General features: G+C 38.7%; 1 protein-coding gene and 1 long non-coding RNA gene across 6 annotated transcripts in view; one reads left to right on the forward strand and one right to left on the reverse strand.

Moving 5' to 3' along the window:
• Positions 1 to 24,791, forward strand: part of LOC111091500 — an 84,246-nt gene that overhangs the window by 5,532 nt on the left and 53,923 nt on the right. The gene's annotated exons all lie outside the window — the stretch shown is intronic.
• CCDC83 (coiled-coil domain containing 83) overlaps positions 839 to 24,791 on the reverse strand; it is a 48,506-nt gene continuing 24,553 nt past the window's right edge. For 2 of the 4 annotated variants that reach the window (XM_038568396.1, XM_038568398.1), the window contains exons 5-11: positions 23,796 to 23,963; positions 15,693 to 15,784; positions 13,268 to 13,336; positions 8,208 to 8,329; positions 4,618 to 4,694; positions 3,936 to 4,138; positions 839 to 1,156 (exon numbers count right to left, since the gene is read on the reverse strand). In XM_038568396.1, coding sequence (XP_038424324.1) covers positions 995 to 1,156; positions 3,936 to 4,138; positions 4,618 to 4,694; positions 8,208 to 8,329; positions 13,268 to 13,336; positions 15,693 to 15,784; positions 23,796 to 23,963 — 893 coding nt within the window. In that variant the 3' untranslated portion in view covers positions 839 to 994. The remainder of the gene's footprint in view (positions 1,157 to 3,935; positions 4,139 to 4,617; positions 4,695 to 8,207; positions 8,330 to 13,267; positions 13,337 to 15,692; positions 15,785 to 23,795; positions 23,964 to 24,791) is intronic. The other 2 variants (XM_038568397.1, XM_038568399.1) reach the window with 2 other exon arrangements.

A 24,791-nucleotide genomic window follows, 5' to 3' on the forward strand; every position in this document is an offset into this window, starting at 1 on the left:
CTTTATCTTTGGTCTTCTAGTTAAAAGATGTTCCTTGTAGAAAGCATTATAAGTAAATGTAGCTTTAAAATGAAAGCTTGATGTCAAATTGACTATATACCTGATGTCAGGTATATAGTCCTTGGCTTGTGGCACTCATAAAAGGGAAGTGGTAATGGTCTTAACAGGGACTCAGCAGTTTAGACTTTTTTAAAGATTTATTTATTTGAGAGAGGGGGTATGAGATGACCAGAGGGAGAGGGAGAGAAAGAACCCCAAGCAGACTCCCTGCTGAGCCCAGAGCCCAACTTGTGGCTCGATGTGGGGCTTGACGTGGGGTTGGACATGGCACTCCCCACAGGGTTTCACACGGTGCTCTATCACAGGACCATGAGATCATGACCTGAGCAGAAATCGTGAGTCTCTCACTTAACCAACTGAACCACCCAGGCACCCCTGGCAGCTTAGACTTCATAGAGCTGAGAGGAGAGAGATCTCACTCTTGGTAGATTTTTATATAATAAATTACCACCCTCAGATTTATGTGTTTCTAAAGTATTTTATCTTTATTATAAATAGTGTTAAGTTAAAGAAGAATAGACCTGAATTGTGGACTGGCTATCATTCAAAACCTTCAGAGGCAAAGCTGTGTAGTCAGTGCTGTGCAAATCTCTGAATTTGTCTTAGAAAATTTCTAATTGAATTATTTCATATTGGAATGATAGATTAAACAAAAGGTTTTTAAGTGGTAAGGAAACTGAGAAACCATCTCATGCCCATTATTATGTTTCTGAATACTTGGATATGGAAATACAAAGTGTACTCTTTTTTTTGTCATGCAGATAAATGAACAGCAGAATACTTGGAACTTTGATTTTAAATGTCATTATGACCTTTAGAAATAACAACTGGTTTAAAAATGGACCAAAGTGTAGGTAAAATGGGCAAGTAATACACTTCAGTTCCCAATGAAAATTTATAAGGAAAAGTTATTTTTACTTTGCAGCTTTTGGTCTTAGAGAAAAGACTTCATCATTTTGTATGTGATGCGGCTTTCTGGGCTCCTGGTATCTTCATAGCATTTGACTGGAATTTCTTTTTCTTGAAAATGAATTGGCATTTTCTTGCTCGCCACACTCATGAGCTTCACTTGCAGGGGACCCAGGTTTACATAATCCTGTGGTGAACAGAAGAGAATAGGAGAGGTTATTTAACAAGTTACCAGTCTCAATAGTTAGGTTTCCCTTATTATAATTCGCCTTTATCTGACAGATTTCACTGCCTTCTTAATTGCCTAAATAACATATGAAATATGAGAGCCACTGTAAACAGAAAACCAGTCAATAAATATATATGCCCAGTGAGGCGTGATAGGCAAGATCTCCAAATGAGCACACCGCAAGGCTGACAGGCTTGTCTTTCTGGGAGTTGGGTGAGAGGCACCAGTTAGAGTGGGGAGATATATTCTCTCAAAGTCTTTAATTGGTAAAAGAAAGTGTTGGCTGTACATATGTAGCCCTATGCTGGCCAGGATATAACCATGGCAGAGTTTTCTGTATTATTCAAGAATGGGAAGGATTTGTAAACGTCACTTTGACTATAAATATTCTAATATTGAGCAAATTCTCCATGAATTTTTCTCACTTTTCACAGAACCGCTGACTACTGGAAAGGTAAAACTTACCATTTTCTGCCTTAAACTATAGTTTAAGATATCAACAAATGGAATTAAAAATCTAATTTACATGAAATCCCACAGCCAACCTAATACTGAGTTGAAACAGCTCACTCAGTCCCTACCTAGTGTGCCTTCTCAAGCCATAACTCTCTTTGGAATTCCTTCAACATTTCAGCAAACCTTTCCTGAGTGCCCATTTTGTGCCAGGCCCTGTACCAAGTGCTGGGGTGCAATGATAAGGTCACAGACTGACTGGTCAGTGAGAAAGACACAGGCGGTACATTTCTCTTGTACAGTAATAGTGACTTTCTATCTGTCTTCTAGCATGTAAACAATTTGAGGGTAGGGTCTATCATATAGGCATCTAATTAATTGTATTTATTGTGTTTTAAAAATATATAATTATAGGGCTATAATAAATGTAAGATAGGAAAAAAACAAACTGATGGATGTCTACCACATATTTCAGGGTCTCCTTAAGCTGTCATGACAAAATATCATAGACTGACCAGCTTACACAACAGGCATTTAGTTTGTATAGTCTGGAGACTCAGAAATTCAAGATCTGAGTGCCAGCATGGTTGAGTTCTGGTAAGAGTTCTCTTTTTGGTTTATAAATGGCTACTTTCTTCCTGTGTCCTTACATGTAAGGCAGAGACTCTTGTTATAAGCCATAGTCCTATCAGATTGGGGCTCCATCTTTTTTAACCTCATTTAACCTTAGTTACCTTCTAAAGACCCTATCTCCAGATTGGGTGTTAGGGCTTCAACATATGAATTTGGTGGGGTAAGAGTGGAGGTGGGGATACAATTCAGTCCATAGTATATACAGTGCCATTTCCACCATCAAAAAACCTCCATGGAAAGTAAGAATGTCTTTCATCAACCAAATGGCATGTGACTTTGGAATTTTGTGGACAATTGTCTACTAGCCTGAGGTCATGATAACATAGCAGGTGTCAGGATTTCAGGACTCCCATGGGGGTGTTTGAATGCCTTAGAGAGAACTTTAGTCTTTAAGTTGTCACTTGATGTTAGCAGGACTGAGCTGTAGTTAGCTAATAATGATTTTTGTTGATCTTTTCCGTTTTTTCTGCTTTCATATACCACTCTTTCTCCTACCAGATTTTAAGTTCTAGGAGAATTTTTAAAGTTATCAGTAGTATTAAGAAGGAAAATAGCAAGGGATGGCTGTGGGAGTAACTGGAATGTACCAAAAAGGTTTTAAAATTAAAAAGCTTTGATATTGCAGTTTTCACCTAATGTGGTATATACAGCAGTTTGTACTTTCCAAAGATGGCCACACTAATAGATATCCTGTCCCATGTGCTTTTCTTTTTTGTTGTTGTTAGATTTTATTTATTTATTCATGAAAGACATTTCATGAATAAATAAAGAGAGACAGAAAGAAAGAGAAGCAGAGACACAGGCAGAGGGAGAAGCAGGCTCCATGCAGGGAGCCCGACGTGGGACTCGATCCCAGGTCTCCAGGATCAGGCCCTGGGCCGAAGGCAGCACTAAACAGCTGAGCCACCCAGGCTGCTCCCCCATGTGCTTTCTTACAATGTGATGCTCCTTCCTCTCTCCAGATGCTGGAACTACATTCCCTCCCCTTGGGTGGAACTTTGTAACTACATCAACCAATAGAATATGATGGAAGTGATGATGTATGATTTCCAAATCTAAGTCATACAAAATATTACAGCATTCACCTTGGTCTCTGGCATTGCTTGTTCTGGGAGAAGCCAGACACCATAACAGAAACAATAAAGGCACCCCAAGGAGAAGCTCATGTGAAGAACCGGGGCTCCCAGCTTAGCCAGCATTAATTTGCCATCCATATGAGTGAGCTACCCTGGAAATGGATCCTTGCTCTAAACAAGCCTTCAGAGGACCGTTGCCCTAGCTGACATATGACTGCAACTGCCTGACGGCCCATGTGAAAAATGTTCATTGGAGCCCTTTCCAAATTCCTAACCAACAGAAGCCACAAAAGAAAATAAATGACAATTGTTATAAGCCACTAAGTTTGGAGGTAATTTGTTATATAGCATTAGATAACTTACATGGTATGCTAGGAATGGGACCTTGCTAATGAATATATGTAGCAAATTGCACAAGGGTAGGAGTGAAAGTTATATCTAATGAGAAATGTGAATGGTGGGCAAATTTTACTAAAAATTGCAAACAATTTTTCAATATCCATATTTCAGGTTAATTTTTTCCATTAATATAACGGCATTCTCTTAATACTCAAAATTTTTTTCATGAATCCTACCTTGAAATCCTGTTCATCCTCATATAGTAAGTATTTCATATCAGAGGCCCCAAATTCCATACATGAGTTGTCTTCTTCATCTATCTTCAGGTGCTTGACATATCTGATACTATCCTCATGACAGAGATATAAAGCACTGCTCTCAGATGATGAGCTCATGATGTCTGTACTTTTAACTTCTACGGGTTGTAATTTTGACTCTTCTGGGATGAATACAAAGAAACTGGTTATTTTGGGATGGATAAAAATGAAAATACAATCAATACACACTTTGTCACACTTTTAGTTTGAAAAGGCTTTTAGAAATTAGACTCTATGTATTAAGGCGAGAGTGAGTCCCATTTTTAGAATCACTAAGTTGTTTTGCCTTCTGTTAGCTAATAGGTTTTGGTAACTGAGGTGCATGTTGGTGTTTTGGTTCATTGACTAAATTGGAACCAAAATGCACCAGTGTAGACAGCATCCCATCCCTCCCATTACTTATGTAATTCACTGTGAAACATGGAGACTTTAATTCAAAAACAGGACTAGAGAAAGCTACAAGGAGAAGAAAACTGTGGAGAAGCTGTCATGTATCTATTCCCTGAATAGCTCTTGGATATGAGGTACCTGTCTATAATAGATGCTCAATAAGTATTTGTTAAATTTTTGAGATGCTATCACCATTACAATAAAATAATACCTTCATGTATTTCTGGCAACTCCAGAGGCACTTTATGTGGTGCTTCCAGTCCAGCAGCTTGAGTAAGATAGAGTTGCCTAAGAAGAACAAATGAGAAAAGAAGTCTGTCAGTCAACAAATTTTATACCATCTGCTCACTGGTGTCTGTTTCTCTGGTAGGTGTTAGAGACACAGTGATGAACAATGAGACATAGTTTCTACCCTTTGGAGCATAAGGCCCAGTGGGGTGACAGACAGGCTCACAGTGTTTTAGGACGATGGTCTGTAACCCTGATGGGTGGTTGGTGAAGTGTGAGAAATACTGTGGGGCAGAGAGAAGAAGCACCTGATTGACCTTTAGGAGGTAAAGGAAGGTTTCCAGGAGGAGATGGTACCTGAGCTGAGTCTTGAAGAACCAGAGGCTGTTTGCCAGGGAAGGGCTTGGGTGAGGAAGGGTATTGCATGATAAGGAAATAACACACTTATGTCCTGGAAATGAAAGGAAGCAGGATACCAGTTAGAGTGCTGTTGTAGTAATCCAGGTGAGGAACAACTGTGGCCTGAATGGATGGTCTTAAAATGAAGAGAAAAAGAGAAAGACAGTGAGCAGGAGGGGTCACGGGTGACGTTGAGATTCTGGCCATTGCTGAGTTGCATGTTCCAGTCACATGCCTGGTGACTTGTACGTCTGCTACCGCAGCTCTCTATGCATGTAGGCAAGCCTGTGCTCTGCTTTTCAGCACCCACTGAATTTCAACCAGAACATATAATGTCTTGAAAGCTCCATGTAGCTTGTCCTTGAAGTTTGCCTGAAGAGAGCATGAATCAGACTCATGCAGATATTCAAACCACCACTCCTGCTTAGCAGCTCAGCAATCAGAGTGAAGCCCCTGGATTACAGGTTGTCAGTTATTTAAAGAACATGAGTAAAATGTTATTCAAAATGCTTAAGTCTCCAGCAATAATGTAACTACATATAATATTTATGTTTGTAAAAGTTTCTGAAGGTTCAACTTTGTATAGGTCACTTTCACATGTAGCTCTGGTCTACAGGTGGATATGTCTGGGGTTTTAGAATTCCCTTTTCCCCTGGTTTTTCCATTTTGAATCATTATGATCTTACTAAATGTTATAAATATTATAAATCTAGATTCTCTCTTAACCATTAATTTATTGTCATTTTTGTACCACTACAGGGTGACAATACTCGATGATCTAGAAAATACTTAAAGAATGTTATTAGATTTGTGAGTGTTAGATTTGTAGGTATTGGTCCACTTAGCCTCAGTTCTGTGACATGGGAGTCCCTGGGTAGTCACCTTTGGTGGACATTGGCCTCATCTCATATGAGTTGTAAAGAGAAAAAGTCTGAGGAGCATTGGATGGGAAAGGTAGTAACTCTATTAGCTAAAATACCCCATTCTTCAGCCAAATAGGAAAACAACTTTTTTGTATGTCCTTGGGGCACAGTTTATGTCTACTTCTCACTACCTTCTAGTATCTTACAAGACCTGAGTTCTCAACAGGTGAAAAGGGAAGTTGCCATAAGATATGCAAAATGTATTATATTTCTTTGACTTGAAAATGGTTTATAGTAAAAGCTCCTGAATATGGTCAAAGTTCCCCTTCTAGAAAAGTAGTCTAACAGACAACGGAGGGTTTACACATTTCTGTTCCTTTACACAGATTTTTCTAAAATTTCCTAAAGACTTGCCTCGAGGAATTTACAATCTAGCAAGGAAGCAGACATTAAATAAGTAATCATGGGTGTGATAAATGCTGGCCATGAATGAAAAGATTAGGGTACCATGGAAGCATATACCAGGGCTCCTCGCCTGGTTCTCATAAATGTCGCTTTCTTTTTGGTTGGCCAGATTTTGAACTCCTCTGTCCCGACTCTGAAGCAAGACTAAACACTCAGGTCTCTCACTAAAGAAAACCAATCCACAAGGCACTGATGAACATTGTTTTACTGAATTTTTGTGGGGTTAAGGATAAAATTGGATAGGGTTAAATTGTACATGACACAGCAAACAGCTTACTTAAGCTGACAGCCAAGTTCTCCCTGGCCAGTGAAAAAATTCCCCTTCGTATGACTAGCGATTCACATCCACGGCAGCACCAATCAGACACAGGCAGGCTGAGCTGACCAAAGCAGCAAGTGGAGTTGGCACTTCGGAGGGTAGCTCCTTCCCAAGGTTGGGCCCATTCAGAAGAGGAAAGACGACAGAGGAGGCAGGTGGAGCTGTAAGCGTAAGCGTGTAAGCCACGTGTAGAGATTAGACCTGCTGCTAAGAAGGTGGCAGCAGCAGCAGGCAGTGGTGGGACAGGAGCATGGAGCTGGAGACCTGATAGGAGAGGAGGGGCCTGGCAAGAGCGTGTCACCTCCTGGAGGAACGGTGAGGCCCCCACCCCCTAGGACACCTTGAGGGCATCAGGTCAAGAGATTGGGAATTCAGGAGTCCAGTGAACAGCCAATTCATTCAGCCTGACTGCCTACCACATCTGCACATCTGCCTCTCCAGAGCAGTACGTCTACACTGTGGAAGGGAGCAGGTGACCCCCTTCTCTGTCCAGTCTCGTCAAGCTTTCAGCCTGTAATGCAACTGCATTATTTCCCAGATTCTCCAGTTTTGTATCCTGCTGCCCATCTCTTAGCCCAGCAAACAAAAACCCCACAACTTACCTGTATCCACCCTTCTTGGAACACATCGGGAAGTTTGTAAACAAAAAATGCCTTATTATGTCATAAACAGTATTTTTCCAAGCCACACCAGCAACAGGAGCTACTCTGGTAGAAATTTTTTCATGGCCCTTTCACCATGTTGAATTTCTCTGCTTTAATTCCTAGACCTGGACATTTGTCTCCCATCTTCCACATGTACAATCTACATTTGTGTGAGTCATTTCTCCTCTTTTCCTAAACATGCTACTGTTCATATTAGTTCTTGTTTCTGACTACTTGCCCAACTTATAATCACCACTTTGAATTTTAATTTCATATTCCAAGGCCCTAATTTTCCTTAAGACTTGTGTATTGAGAATTCTTCTGTCAGGTAAGAAAAAGAAATGACCTAAAATACACCGTTGGTTTTTCTTGTGCAGAATAAATGTGACTTGGAATACCAGGCTACCTTCTCTGTCTAGAAGGTAGTTTGACTCTTCCGCTAACTATCAAAGGAAACAATTTTACAGTCCACAAGGTAACCAGAAGCTGAGAAGACTTCCGGGAAGCTACCACAAAGTTAATCACTTCCTCCTTTGTGCTGACTCCACACCTCATGCATGTTGTGCTGCACTGGTATGCTTTCATTTTTATGCCTACTTTCCCTGCTGACTTGGAGGCTTTTGAAGGTCCGCACTTGTAATGTTCATGTTAAGTGTTTGTTATTAAGACTAGTGCACTGCTAGAAAAAGTAAGCCGAAGTTTGCACTGTACCAATGAGCAATTGTAATACTCTTATACCTTCACCACAGCCATTTGGTGAGTTCCTTTCTTTTCAACTATTGCCATCCAGATGGAGCACTAAGAAATTAAATCATCTTTTAAAAATAACTTTTACAATACAAATGTTTACAGACTACTTTCTAGATATGTTAATGACTTTCACCTGGGTATTTTGAGATCCACAAGTCTACAGTTGAATAGTTGATCAATAAGCACCAAATTTTCTTCTTCCAATTCATGAATAGTACTTTCCAGTTCTTCAACTTCCTTTCTGTGATTTGCAATCTGTTCTCAGAAGAAGACAATGGATGGATGTTGGTACTTGTTAACTTAGTTCTATCTAGTCTTCTGTAAGAAATTCACTTCTAAAAAAGTTCATTTGCCTGAGGGAAAGATCTATCCTGTACTATTTGTTACTCGGTTTCTTTGTCCTTACTCTCTAAGAAGGAATGGGTGGGTCTTTTTTCTAGACTGTTTGCCGAACTTGTTTGCATGGTTAGACAACAAATGGCAGGAGTTGTCCTTTCTTACCCTTTCAAAAACATCACCAGATTTATTTGTGAGCTGGAGTTAGAGATAAACATGAAAATAAGAATTAAATTATCAATGTGGTTAAATGGGGGAAGATGGCGATAAAACCAAAAGTGGTATGATCAAACCATAACAGAAGCTGTCAGGTACTCTGGGGGATTCATCGTATGTCTGGTGTAGGGGGGAAGGGAGTTTTAATAGAGGAGATGACATCTAATCTGGATTTTGAAGACCAAAGAGGGTACACTGTAGGCAGAAGGAACCACATGTTACGCACATTATTTTGGTGTAGATAGAAAGAGGACGTGGGGAGAAGTAGGAGAGAAACTGGACAATTAGGGAAATAATGGCAAAGGGTCTGGATTTTAATTTTGCAGGTGATAGAAGGTCATTGATAGACATAGTAGATTTGATGTTTACTAAGGAAATATGGCTAACTTCATTAAACATAAACAAAATTTGCTGTTTCTATTGATGGAATTCCCATTAGTCTTTAAGAAGTGTATTTTGAAAACCTCTGTCTAAAGAAGGCTAGGATAGTGGGAAAAATGTATAGAACGTGACTAGATAGAGCTCCCGGCTTCCCTCCCTGCCCGCCTCATATGGCATGAACCATACAGATGCTGCATCGAGAATTCATGGAGAGAGGTAAGGACAATAGAATTAGAAGCAAGAGTATAAAAAGGGGTTCCTGGGTGGCTCACTCTTGATTTCGCCTAGGTCATGATCTCGGGGTCATGAGATGGAGCCCCATGTCTGCTCTGGTCTCAGGGGGTAGTCTGCTTGAGATTCTCCCTCTCCCTCTGCCCCTCCCGCTGCTCGTGCTCTCTCTCTCTCAAATAAATAAATAAATAAATAAATAAATAAATAAATGAATAAATATGTTTTTAAAGATTTTATTTATTTATTCATGAGAGACACACAGAGAGGGGCAGAGACACAGGGGCAGAGACACAGGGAGAAGCAGGCTCCATGTGGGGAGCCCGATATGGGACTTGATCCTGAGACTCTCGGATCACACCCTGGGCCGAAGCCAGACGCTTAACTGCTGAGCCACCCAGGTGTCCCAATAAATAAATATTGTTTAAAAAAGAGTATAAAAAAAAAATAAAATAAAATAAAATAAAATAAAAATAAAAAAGAGTATAAAAGAGAAAGTAATAGGACGATGAGAATAATAGAGATAAACTGGGAAAAGTATCTCAAGGGACTATGATGAAACAAAAAAGGTTCAGGGGTTAGTTTAGATGCAGTATCTCTTGTTAGGCATTGCCAAGAGAGTGTAGCTGAGATGAGTACTTAGATAACTTAGACATTTTGAATTTGTGCTTGAAATTTATTTATTGGATTTTGGAGTCTGGAAACATTCTGTATATTACTATATGCATATCTCTATCACATAAGTCATGATTAAATGTTTGAATTTCTATTATGGGCAAGGCTCTGTGCAAGGCACAGAAAGATACAAAAGTGAATAAGGCATGGAAAGAATTTCCTCCAAAGAGGTTTATTGGATTCAATGAACAAATACACAAATAATTATAACATAAAACAATACTAGTGCCATAGAAAAGGCTCAAATATTGCTAGTGGCTTGGAGTTCGAGAGAAAAGCATATATTATTTACCTGCCTTAAACTATTTAGCAAACCATTAAGTCCATTATGCTAAATTAGAAAGCAAGGGGTTGTTTCAGCATCCCATGTGTTGGGAGTTAATCAGCCTGATTATAGGCTGGAACGCCTTAAGGAAAAGTTAATACTTTTCAAATGTCAAAGGATGAGAAAGAAATTATATTTAGAGGATGTAAACAGAAGGAATTGATAGAACATTTGGATATGTTTGACCCAAGGGCTCGGCATGCTTGGGAGGCAGCACACACAGTTCTTGGTCTCCTTCCAAAGCTGGGAATGAAGAGGACCCATTCAGGGAGTTAAGTCTGATCTTTGGAGCTAAGGATATCTTGTGGTATCACTTGGCCATTTGGACTACTAAGGTTCTTAGCATTTACTGTCTCCTTTCCAGCCTATCAAAATATTAGGGAAATGAAAACTAGTTCCTTGTTATAACCATATAAACACCTTTAAATTTCCAGGGTAAGAAAGTGAAAAGGAAGATCAAGACTGCTTTTCCCTCCCTATCCTGCTTCTCCCCAGATACCCAAGAAATGGACTTAGGGAATTGAGAAAGATAATTTAGTTAGAACTATTATAAGTCAGACCCCTAGGATCCTGAATTAAATGCATGCTCTTGCAATTTTATCCTGTGAGATCCAAGTTAGCTTTATGCGTCCTCTCACTTGAAACTCTGATTTCTAACTCTTTGAATCCCTTTGTCTAGTTTTATGGGCTTTCTATTTGTTGAGTTAGTCTAAGTCATTTGGAAATTTCAGGTTTCTTCATTTCCTTAATAAGCATGCTAAATAAAACCAGATAATGGAAGTCATGCATAGGACATTCATATCCTTCCCTCAGATCTAAGTTTTTGGTTATTGTTGAAAGATAGTTAAATGGAGAAATATTTTCAGGAGTTCCATTATTTTTTTTTAATTTTTATTTATTTATGATAGTCACAGAGAGAGAGAGAGAGAGAGAGAGAAAGAGAGAGGCAGAGACACAGGCAGAGGGAGAAGCAGGCCCCATGCACCGGGAGCCCGACGTGGGACTCGATCCCGGGTCTCCAGGATTGTGCCCTGGGCCAAAGGCAGGCGCTAAACCGCTGCGCCACCCAGGGATCCCCAGGAGTTCCATTATTAAATATCCCTTGCTACTCATTCTAAACCTTCCTTAAAGAAACTAATTGTCATATATCATTCCATTTCTAGGCAATTTTCAATTCTTGTGATAATACTTATAACCAGAGATGGTTTTAATTAATTTGTGAGTAAATTTAATAATGCTAAAATAAATATTTATTGAAATAAGGAGAAATTAAATCTATTAAATTTCCTTAAAATGATTTGTCCTTTATTACTAACCTCTTTTGCTCATGATTTAATTAAACTTGACATTTTTCCCTGTCTTTTATTTCTACTGAATTATGAGACCTAAAAAGTAAAATGAAACAAAATGTAATTTGTGCCTTTAGTAGGAGGGATCAAGACACACACACAAAAAAACCCTTATCAGTCAAATACAAATTTTTGCAGTCATTTTCTCTGAGCCTAATAACTATGACATCTTATAAGATTTAAGATTTGAGGTGTGCCTGGTGGCTCAGTTGATTTAGTGTCTGCCTTCGGCTGGGGTCATGATCCCATAACCCTTCAAATATCAGCCTTATATATATATATAAAACTTGTTAATAAGAGCTGTGTATGATTGAAGTGAATTTTTTCAAAAGATGGTAAGTTTTCTTTCATAGATGGTATCTGAGCACAGGTCAGGTGACTGTTTCTCTGTAATATAAAGCGAATTTCAAAGCAATGAGTTTGCACATCTTCTGTAGCACCCTTGTGACAACTAGTCTGAGGATTATCTACTTGTTTTATCCAATAACATGCTCTCACATCTTCACCCAAGATCTAAGCCATGTACTTGATTCATCTCCCCAATGACTATCTCTATACTCATGGATATCCTTTCATTCAATAACTATTTAGTGAACATAGATTATTAGTTTTCATGGACATATAGTTGAAAAGGCACAGCTTGCTCTGTGCAGTGAAGAGACAGATGGATAAACAGACAATTTCAATATATATTAGCAAGAGTTATGAAACAAGAGAGGTGGAGTTTTCCATGTAGATGAGACTAAGAAGGTAAGACAGAAAGACTAGTCTGTGCAATGTAAGGCAAACAGGACAGTGCCTCATAACAAAGAAGGTCTGGAAGTCCTCACAAGACCACATTTAGCAAGAGTGGGATTGTAGCATCGGTATAGAGAGACAGGTGGAGCAGAGTCTAAGGCAGCACACCGGGCCCCTAGTTCCTGCATGTTCTCCAGAAGGAGATGTGAAGAGAGCCTGATGACCAAGCTAGGATAGGATGTAGAGACTGCAGTGGGCAGGGACATCTTGACCGTGGGCAAATAGCTGTCACTGTGGGTTTGGTGTTGGCTGCAACACAATGTCCAAAAGACCAGAGCAATCCATTTAGCAGTCACCAGTGCAGGGAGCAGATGAAAGCATATCCTGTACAGATGAAAGGCAGAGGGAGCAAAGGTCCAAGGCAAAGCCCATAGATCTGAGCCCGCTTTAGTAACATGCCCCAAAGAGGGATATAAACTTCCCTTCCTTATATAACAGGGTCCATCTTGGAGAAGAACAGAGGAAAGAAAGGAAATTTAAACAACTGAACATTTATGCAAAGGACACTCTCTGCCATCCCAAAGAGGCAATTTAAAAACAGCAGAGATTGAGGTTAGAATGATCCTTTAGCCTTACTCCCACCACCCAAGAAGGAAGTAGGGTCTTGAAGAAGGCCAGATCAATTTTAGGGCATAAAGAAGCTTCATACATTTGAGTTTACAGCATGAATTATGATGCCAAAAGTGATTTCTGGTTGTTATTGAAATTATTGGTGGTGGTCATTGAGCAACAGTTTGTAATAAGATTAGGATTCCACTTGAATTTTATTTGACGTCAGCTAGTCACAATTCTATGCTTTTTCCATGCCTTCAGCTCACAAAATAAAAGTCATTTCCAGTTCAAAAAAACAAGAAGGAAGGAGTTGTTTTTTAAAATTTGACCTACCTCTCTTTTCAGCCAGTCATTCTCCCAGATCTCTCGGTAGCTGCCCTTGTCAATGAACTGTATGGCATTCTAAAAGAAAGTTTCTGCATTAAAGAAGACTCACAACATGGAGATTCACAATCAACTTATCTGATCATTTTATAGTATGTTTTGTGATCACTTTGGAAGCATATCTAAGAACTTTTGCTGCAGTTGTTCTTTACTCTCATATTATTTTGGTGACTTACACTGCCTAATACAGTTAGAGAACTGGACAATAGTCATCCGTTCAATTTGGCTTCTATTGTGACTGAATCTGATTGCCATGGTGAAATCAATCATTAAGTTGTCTGCTCCATGATTAAAGTGGCTGAACTGTAATGATCAAATATTCTTCAAGTTTATGGTCACAGACATACTCCAACATAGAACAAAAACATGAATAGATCCTATTACTGACTTTTTAATTTGAAATATTTATGCATGTCAGTAATAACAACATACATATTTACAAACTTAATAGCAAATAGTTTCAGAGTAGCTAGACAGTCTCCTGGAGAAAGGCATTTTAGATGAAGAAAATAGGAAAAGCATTACTTTGTCAGTAAGTTCATAAAATGTAAATTCATTTTCAATTCTTATTATAGTTTTCCCCAAAGGAACTTTATAATAGATGAAAGATCATATTTATCAGTGAGGCACTTTTTTATGGCTACCATGTTACAAGTTCTACATTCAGTAACTAAAGGGTATTATCTAAGGAAGGGAAATTAGGAAAAATTTTAAAAGTAATAAATACAGACAAAATAATTAAAAAATATGTTAAGAATAAATTTATCTAAGTCTTTAGAGTTGGAAGATTTGCAATAATTCTTTTTCTTTAAATCATGCTAATTAAACTAAGGGTGCACCTACACTGCCTAGGAATCAGGAACTTTTATACTCTAACTGCAGCTGATAACTCTGAAGTGCCCTGGCACACAGAATTTCAGTTGAACAGGAGCAAGACATAGCTCATAACTGAAGTTAGTTGACTAATGGCTTAATTCAGTAACAATGGAACAGAGGTTTTCAACTTTGGCTGCACATTAGAATCTCCTGAACACAAAAAAAAAAAAAAAAAAAAAAAAAAAAAAAAGAATCTCCTGAACACTTTGAAAAGTCCAGAAACCAAGGCAACATCATAGGCCATTTACATGAGCATTTCTGAGGCACCAAATGAGTCAACCAAATTTCTCAGGTGACTCCAATATGCAGCCAAGATTGTACAACAGTGGATTATCAGATGTTAAAAATATGCTACAAGAGCCAGATAAAATGGGGAAAATTCATTCACATGTGTTAGGCATTATGTAGATAAAAGAAAATGTACAATGTAGTGATTAAAAGCAGTGATCTGAAGAGACATCTTGAATTGAATCTCCACTCTATCACTTGCTCTGGGAAAGTCACAAAAATTTCTCTGTGCCTCATTCTTCTCATTAACAAGTCCCTGCCTTACAGGATTGTTGAGAGACATAAATGTAAAATGCTCAGAACAGTATCTGGACCAGTCCTCATTATATGTTGAATATGTATGTTTGAAATATATTTGATCTATAGATGCATTTTGAATCATCTTAACTATGTTCAGATCATTTTATTGTTGACTTCACCATTTAGTCATACTCAGTCACAAAGAGGCTGAATTTTATGGGCAGATAAACTATTGGTTGGCTTTCCATAATCCTCTATCTTTGTATACATCAGTAAAATCATGCAGTAGGATAGTAATGGAAAAAAACAACTGAACTAACAGTTAAGCAACAAAGAAGAGCAACTGAAATTCAGTGAGGAACTGTAGAGAACCCCAGGCATTTACAATTCTGCATAAGAGCTATTCTAGATGAAGAGACAGACTAACTGACGAGGTAGTCTGGGGGCAGGGGAAGGACAGTGAAAACAAAGGGGTTAGAAAACATATAATGTTGGAAATTATATCTCAAACATTTTTTAATATCCCAAATTTTTAAAACTCTGACAATGTAAAGTATACTCTCTTAGATTTGGATATATATGAAAGTACTTTTTAGACAAGTCCTATTTCATTCTGTGTGTCCAAACTTTTATTTAATAATTTGTTGTAGCCATTATTATTACTTAAAAATAACTCAATAAGAAGTTACTGAGCTCTTGTTCCTTATGAGGCACTATGCTACTTAAATCATCTCATTTAACCTCCATACTATTTTTAAAGGTAAATATCATTATTGCTCCTTTTATATAAATTAGGAAACTCAAGCCCAGAAAAATCAGGTAGGAAATTTAGTTTATATTCCCAGTAAGTGGTAGAACTGTGATTTAAACTAAATTGCCAAATTTCAAAACTCAATCTTCTTAATCATTATACCACAGGAAAAAATAGGGGAACAATTTTTGTTTTGTTTTTAAGAAAATTGAAATATACCTGTGTGGCCCATTCCTTCTTTTGATCCAGTTGCAACAAAGTTTTTCTGGTTATTCTCTTTCTAGCATCTTCCAGAGTGACTTTATAGTGTTCTTTAAAAAAAAAATTAGAAGCCTTAACAAGGCAAATCCTAGGTAAAACTATGCTGCTAGTAAATTTCATCTTCCATGATCCTCCCTTCTCCTTTCTACAAACATTTTCCCCCCGAATTTTCAGGGTGCATTCTTATTGAAGCATTTAGTACCTCCAATGAAAAGAAATGCTCCAATAATTTACTAACACCCTAATGTGAATTAGCTTAAAATGGTACCTCTCCCAAGAATACTTGCGTTTTCAAAGGATTGTCTCTCCAAAGGGAGAGTTTCCAACAGTTTAATACTTGTGCAATACTTTAATACTACTTTGCATACCACACACTTCTGATTCCACAAAGGAAATATAAAGAAGATATGATTATCTGGGAGGGTGGGAAAAAAAAAAGATTTGATTGTCTGCATGAGAAGCATCCTGTACCTCTGACTCAATCTAACTAAATTTCCAGTACTCCTGGCATGCATTTCCTTGGGCAGGAAAGGCAGAGTGAGGGGCTGTGAAGGTCAGCCCCTGGTCTTGAGTTGGGCTCAGAGCAAGAAAGGAGGGCTGATATGAAGTGCAGAATTATTTATTATCTCCCAATTTTCTTATGTCATAGTCGGAACAGAAAGAAAAGGATCAGAAAATTTTAGGCCTTGAAAGATGCTTAGTGATCGTATCATCATCATCTCTGTTTAGGGAACAGTGAGATAGAGTGACATTAAGGTCACTGCAGAGAGTGGAGAGCAAGAAAGCTGGATAACGAGTCCAGTTTGTTAGTCTTCTTTTCAACAAATCAGCACCAGACTCTTCTGATGTACATGACACTACTTAAGACACTGGAAATACTATAAAAAAAAAAAAAAAGACACTGGAAATACTGCCAAATAAGAGACAAGCCCCGGCCCTTGTGACATGTACATTCTAGTAGGGAAGGCTGACCTTAGGTAAACAAGCAAATATGGAATATTTCAGGTGGTGGTGTGTGTGATGAAACAGAACTAAAATTCTCCATTTTAGATAGGGTAACCAGAGAAAGCACTTTTGAGGAGGTAGAGGCTGAATGAAGTGAGGCAGTCAGCAGTGTGAACAGAGGAAAGTGCACTACCCAAATCTGAGAATAATCAAAGTAGGTTGTGCCTTATGATCACATCTATGTTATATGTTCCCATTAGTTGTGTTTTATTTATAACTTCTGGAGGATAACTATTTGAGAGTCAGGAGTATTTATTTCCATACAAAGGATGTTGACAACTATGGTTGTTATATTTCTGGACTGGTCCACAGAGACCCATTTAACTTATTCTGTAAGTAAAAATACTTTTGTACTAGTCATGCTGTGGAATCTGCCATTCATGACACTGCTTCAAAAGGAAAATTTTCTCCACAGACCAAGTCAGTCTAAACAGAACTCTCTGCGCTCCTAGACCACAGGGAAGGAGATCTGCAGGTCTGGTCTTTCGGTACGTTGGAATCAAACCGAAGGTCTGGAAAGGAGACCAGGGAGCTAAGCAAGAATTCCTCAGCCTTCATCTGTGCTTTGTACTGGCGTAATGGCTCCCTCTATTAGTCGAAAACTCTGAAAGCAGAGTAAAAATTCCTTTTCTATATCATTTTACTCCTGTAGTCCGTGGGACACAACAGATAATGAAAAATCTTTTGAAAAAAATTCAATGTGCAAGTCTTTGGGGGGCAGTGATCTGAGGCTTCACCACCAGGTGTGGCAGCTGTGGTGGCGTGGGGAGGGAGGAGTGCAGAGAGACAAGGGGAGAGCCCTCCCAAGTTGCCAGTGGCCAGAGAGGGAGCCAGTCACTTTCTGCCTCTAACAGAGTTGGGACCAGAGTGTCTGACTGAGGTAGCAGTTGATGAACATGAGAGTTGCGTTTTGAGGAGTCATCTAACTTGACATTTGGAGAATAAGAGAATGGAAGCCTTCATTATTCCAACCTACATATGTTCATCTATACAACTTGTATTTTTCTTATTCCATTTGGAGTCATCACTTGAATACTTTAATCATTCCAGTCTCATTTCCGCTAGAATTTGTTTCAATTCAGGATATAGTCCACTAGATTAAGGCTGGATGTTTATTTGAAACTTTTACCCAACAAAACACAACAAGCCATCTAAAAGTTGCAATGGATTTAGTTATAATGGATTTTTCATTCTTAGAATTGATTCTTTGCTGTAAATCATAAAAAATAGATAAATATACTGTGACTAAAGTTATAGCTTTCTCTATTGCCACATTAACACTGAAAAAGCAATAAAAATACCCAACTGATTTCAAGTTCCATATAAAATTCAATAGACTGTTTATCTTCTTAAGAGCAAAGTAACCAGCACAAGTGAGGATATAAAAATCTCATCACTATCTTTTGTGATTCATACGATGCTTTGAGAAACAACTGTTAACCATGCATTTGTGAATACAGCCAAAGAAGCTGGGAGTATGGAATGTCTCCTCATAAAAGTTTGAGATGTTGCTAGTGGGAGCGTGGGAGACTCTGGCTTGCTGCCTTTAAACTCCTGGCTGCTCAGACACCTGTCTAATGCAGCCACTTCTCAGAACCTGATGGCAAAGCCACACTGACTGAAGCTTGCTTCAGCTTGCTTCAGTTCTGCCTTCCCTGTTGTGTCTGGCTCTGTGTTGATTTGCTCCTCCTCAGTTTTCTGGGAGTCTGTTGCCCACTTTTCACACACTCGTTCAGGGTCATACATCTTCACTGTGCTGCCCTCTCCTGTGGGAAGGGTGGTGATAGCCTCTCTTGTGGGTTCTCTTGGAAAGCACCAAGGGACTCCCATTTTACAGATGAAGAAATTGATGTTCAAAAAAGTTACTTTTTGTGAGTGCATTTGAACCTAAATCTCTTAACTCGCTATTATAAAACAAAGAAATTTTAGAGCTTCCTGTCCTGTGTGCCTGGTAAAGGACAAAAGTAAAAATGCTCTGTGACCCTGATATCTAATGACTTATAATAACACTTTCTGTATTGCTGAGCCTCATCTAAAACCCCCTTTCTGGGCTCCCTGGGTGGCTCAGCGGTTTGGCGCCTGCCTTTGGCCCAGGGCGCGATCCTGGAGTCCCGGGATCAAGTTCCATGTTGGGCTCCTGGCATGAGCCTGCTTCTCCCTCTGCCTGTGTCTCTGCCTCTCTCTCTCTCTCTCTCTCTCTAGTAAATAAATAAATAAATAAATAAATAAATAAATAAATAAATAAATCTTTAAAAAAATAAAACCCCCTTTCCTTTTATTGAGAGACAAAGCCTTGTCCTGGATATATTAGTGACTGTGTTTCTCATACCCACTCCCAACATCTCCCAGCTAAAGTTCAGGGAAGTAGCTCTAGGTGATTCCTCCTCCTTCCCCCCTAGAGCTCAGGGATGGTACTAAATAAGGCAGAGTTGGAGAGTTGACCATAAAATAGCTGATCGATGACCCATGAGGAAGCATGGGACAAAGGCTCATCTTTGATTAGGTAGGTGATCACACCAGCTCTTCAGAATCTGGGCTGGAGAAAACTGCAAGAACTGGTCTGTGGGAAACAAGAAGAGAATCGGACAGGACAGAGCAAAGCAGAGACACAGACCATGAAAGATAAATGTAAAGGGGAACCTTCTCTAGGGCTATCACTGATCTGATGCGCTTCTATTTCCAGCTTTAACCTTCCCATTCCTCACTACAAGTGTTATATTCAACAACATGACCATGGCACATTAAGCAAACTTAGTTTTATCTCTTCCCTTTAAAATTCATACCGTGAGGCTAGCAACTCTCTCAACAAGATATATGGCAAATTTCTGACTTCTCTGGTCCCTTTGTAATAATAAGAGGTCCTCCAATCACTAATTAATATATCCAGCCTTTTGTAATAATTAAAACTTAAAACTCATTCAAAGTTATGGCTATTCTCTTTTCAGCTTGGATATACAACTACTTCCTCTGACTTGAGTTTCTATGCCTCCTTTCTCACAGTTGAAGAGAAACATGGAAAGGGAAAGAAAGCTCTCGCCTAACAGATACTATCTCAAGCTAATGTGGCACTTTCTCGTCCTGACACTTAAGGTTGATTCCTTTCTCATGGGGATATTTTATAGGTTCTTCAGAGGACCAGCCTCCCCATTGCTAGTTATTTCACTGGTGTTTCCTTGATGCAGGGGAATGTACTGTCCTCAAGGCTGGCTAACAACTTTACCTTTGGCCTCTGGCTCTCCATCTATTCCTCTCTCCCTTACATGCAGGCTCCTATTTCTCTGTTAGGACACCATCACCAAGATCTAACAGGTGTGTGTACTAGCTCTCTCTCATAGCAGATTCATAGGAAACACTTTCATGCTTTGCCATGACTGAGAGTGCAGGCTTCTGCAGACTGAATACTTATACCTGTGCCCCATTCATACATTGAAACTGAATCCCCAGTTTGATGGTATTTGGAGATGGGGTCTTGGGAAGTCTTTAGGTCAAGAGGGGGGAACCCTCATGAATGGGATTAGTGCTCTTAGAAAAAGAGACTCCAGAGAGCTCCCTTGCCCCTTCCACCAGAGATGGCTGTCTATGGACCAGGAAGTGGGTTTTCACAAGACACTAAATGTGCTGTCATTGAACTTGAGCTTTCCAGCCTCCAGAACTGGGAGAAATAATTTCTGTTGTTTATAAGCCACCCATTCAATGTATCTTGAATGGACTAAGATACAGCCCTAGCTCAGGGCAGTAGCCACTTCATCTTTGCTCTGCTGTCAGAATGATTAAATCCTTATCCCCAAGATTTCTCAGAGAAAGGTCATAAACTAGACCTCCATGTCTCCAAACTGTAGGGGACACATACTGATCAATCTGAGGAATTTCCTTAAAGACTCTCCATCTTGATTTGAGGTGAAAGAGGAATTACCCTCACCTGTCCCTTTGGAGGACAGCATAGGACTTACAGCACACCAAGATCTCTTATTTAACACTGTCCCCTAATTTCCAACAATCTTTTCTTGACCTATCCAACTTCTTGTATAGACTGGAATTCAGTGGCTGAAGGTGTGAAACCAGTTTACTGCTTCATCTGCATGGTGGTATCTCAGTTTATTCTGAAATGTGGTGTCTGTTACATTGCTACCCCAGTTTAAAATGAGAATAAAACAATTTTACTTTAATAACCTATTTCAATAACCACCCCTTTCCCTAAAAATACTTGTTCCTTTGCAAGTCTACCAGTCTAACAACACAAGTTTCATGATTGTGGGTGTGGGAGGAGCATTCTAGAAAAATCATGGAAGAAGGGAGGAGGTGGGAAAAAAAGATCAATATAATAGTAAGGCTTCAGATAACTTGATTTAAGTGTCCTGCTCATATTCATTGTCCAATTAGTGTAGTGGCCCTCAAAATATTTTAATACAGCAGAGTTGCTCCTGCTACTTTCATGGTTAGGAGAAATGCCTAAAACTATGAGAAAAGCCCATAGCAACTATTTTCCTAGGACACCTAAAGTTGGTTACAGACCAGGGTTTTCAATATGTAAATATGTAAATATGTAAATATTATTACCACCATCCCAAAGTTGGATACAAGAGCATGACAATCTTCAACTCAAATCATCCAAATTTCTGATCAAGATTATGGGTTAAGTTTATCTGAGAAGATGATTCTTCCTAATTTAAAAATGTAAAATGAAAATAATGTTGGGGGGACTTTAAAAATTTTAAATATATCAGAACAGTAACTATTTTAAAAGTTTGTACTGGTGTACAAATACATAGATCAATGGAACAGAATAGAAAGTATAGAGAAGGACCCAAATACACATAGGAAACTAAAGTATAATAAAGTCAGCATTTCATATCAGTAGAGTTAAAATGAATTATTTGCTATATGATGTTAGAACAACTGGAAAACCGTCTGGCAAAAAATAAAGTTGTTTTCCTACCTCATAGACACACAAAAAATCAGAGATTTAAATATTAAAATGAAGCCACAAATATTCTAGAAGAAAATATTGGGCAATTTTTTTGTCATTCATAAAACAAAAATCTAAGTTGAGCATTCTAAAACTTCAGAATGTTCTCATAAACATATTCCACAATAAAAGACTAATGACAAATGGGGACAATATTTGTACTTTATATTACAGTTAAAGAGCTAATTTCCTTCAAATGTAAAGCGCTCCATAACACAGTAGAAAAATGGGCAAAGGATGTGAATAGATGGTTCACAGGAAAGGAAACTCATTATAGTTCCTGAACTTATGAAAAGATATTCACTATCACTTATAGTAAGAGAAGTGGAAATGAAAGCTACAATGAGGTACCATCTTCTGCTTTTAAGACTGGCAAAGAACAAAAAATTAGCTAACATCCCTGTTGTTGAAAATACAGGAACACAGCATCCTCATCCACATGAGGAGGAGTCGGGAAGGGGTGAGGATGGTTAGTAAACTTGGCACAAGGTTTATGGAGGGCTCTGCCTATCAAAATAAAAAAAAATAAATAAATGGGCACTTTGGGTCAGTCATTCCTTCCTAGAGACACACACAAATGAAATTATATAAATACAAGAATATTCACTACAATGAGATATTTAAGAATATTCATTGCAGCATTATTTATAATAGAAAACTATAGAAAACAACCTAAGTGCTAATGAGTAGGGGATTTGTAAAAAGAATTATAATACAATGAAACAAAGTAGCCACTGGAAGAATGAAGAGGTACTAATACGTACTGATCTATGAAAATATCCATATTGTTATATGAAAAAAGTACAAAATTGTATTTGTAGTATGCTTTGTATATATTAATATAAAATATTTCTGAAAAAGGTTACACAAGAAATTGGTAATAGTACTTTTATCTAGAGAGATGATCTGAGTGGCTGGGGGATAAACAGGAGTAAGAAGGTGTCCCCCCCCCTCCTTTTTAAAGATTTATTTATTTATTATTTGAGAGAGAGGTGTGGGGGAGGGGCAGAGGAAGAGGGAGAGAGAGTCCCAAGCAGATGCCCCACTGAGTGAAGAGCCTGATGCAAGGCTTGATCTCAGGACCCAGAGATCACGACCTGAGCCGAAACTAAGAGTTGGATGCTTAATCAACTGTATACCCAGGTGCCTTGGAAGGTGTCCCTTTTACTTTATACTTTTCTTCTGGGGAGGAAAACTTTTTGAAAAATTGGAACTCTAAGCCCAGATGATTTGGAACCAAATTTACACTGCCATTGTGGGGCAGAAGTCCTGAGCTGAGAAACCTACAGAAAACTTTGGTCCAGAATTGGAACATCCTGACAGGGACCCAGAAGAGGATAATGGAAATGACCTCACATGAACACCTTCGCCACTCAGGGCACCATCACCAGCTGGGCTCAGAGGTGTTACCCAGCCAGTGTTCTTTTGAGTCATCAGATTTCTCCATTTATTCTACTGTATGACTTTCCTATCCCTGGATCTCTGATGCTTTTTTAAGCCACTGTGCTAGCCACAGTGACAGAAGGGTGGCCTCATGGTTCCCAGATCTAGTCCTGATAAGTTTCATCATGCCTGGTGCCATCTGGCTCCATATTCTCTCCATTTCCCATCTCATGTTTGTGCTCCAGTTCTTTCTGACTATAACCTAGCATTTACTTGGGCATTTCTCTACAATTATTCTACTTTTATAGCCTGGTTAAGTTGTTTTTAGCTTGTCTCAGGTAAACTTCTTTTCTAATATAACCCTGTCCCAGGACCTTCCTAGCTTGGTGGAATTGCCCCAGACCTAAGTATGGGAGTAGAGAGACCGATTGAATAAAGCTTCTTTCTCCAAGACACTTGGTCCCAGGGATTCTCCACTACCCCCTGCACCCCCACTCCCATCACACTCTTTTACTTCTCAGTTTCAGTGGTGGTCCTGGGAGAGATTCTCCAGTCCCTCTCTCCACCTTTACCTTTAGCTTCATAGCTGCTTGTGGTGATAGCAGAGAGTAAAGAATGATTCAGGGAGTACGCATTTTTTTCTTCTACCAAAGGGCTGCTCTCCCAAGATTTTCTACTGAATTTGAGCTAGCTTTGCTGCAACTGACCTGACATTTTCTCTGCATTTTCCTTAACTCTATTGATGTCATTCTGCAAGGAGGTAATGAGTTTAGCATGTTGTCCACTCCCTACATTCTTATATTCTTCCCAGTATTCCTTTTCACTGAGTTTCTCAAGAAATAGCTTCTCAGCATTAGTTATTTGCATGCGCATATCTGTTGAAAGAAAATCGAGACATCATGTCATTTCCATTGTTCTTGCAACCATTATACATTGCAATCAGATTTTATGAAGTTAAGATCTGAAAGGTCTGATACTAAAATGCTGTTAATTCATAAATGCAATTTTTAAACTACAATTAAAGGAACTCTAAGCTATTTTAACTATTTTCCATCCCTCAGGATTCATAACCCAAGTAAAATTAAACTTCCAAATATAAAACAGACATGTGGTTTTAGGCTATGACTGATAAGGTAATAGATTATCTATATGCCTAGGAACCCACAAGCTTAAATTAATCCTATGATAAGCTTGATTAGCGTCCTATTTTGTACAATATATTATATCAAATGTACTTTTTATTGATAAATTGACATTTTTCTGACCATTATGCCCTCTGGACAAAGTGACTTCAACTTATATCATGTACTGTCCTTGGCAACCATTTTTATAAATAAATAGGTTGATTCCATCATCTAAATTTCAGTGTTTGGGCTTCCCTTGTGAAATGATACCATATGATAGTTATAGGAACATGTCTTCCCCTGCCTCCACTTATTAAGGCCTTCAGAGTGAAAGATAAATTCTCTAGTAAAATATGTACAAATATTGAGCTATCTCCACTGTGTAAACTTTCAGTTTTCCCTGGTGCATTTGCTAAATTTGGTATTCTACTCAATCTTTAGGCTGGTCTCTTGCTTCTAAGATTTTATTTTATTTATTTATTTATTTTTAAGATTTTATTTATTTATTCATGAGACACAGAGAGAGAGAGAGAGAGAGAGAGAGGCAGAGACACAGGCAGAGGGAGAAGCAGGCTCCAT

The sequence above is a fragment of the Canis lupus genome, chromosome 21, assembly GCF_011100685.1.
Source record: "Canis lupus familiaris isolate Mischka breed German Shepherd chromosome 21, alternate assembly UU_Cfam_GSD_1.0, whole genome shotgun sequence".
NCBI lineage: Eukaryota > Metazoa > Chordata > Mammalia > Carnivora > Canidae > Canis > Canis lupus.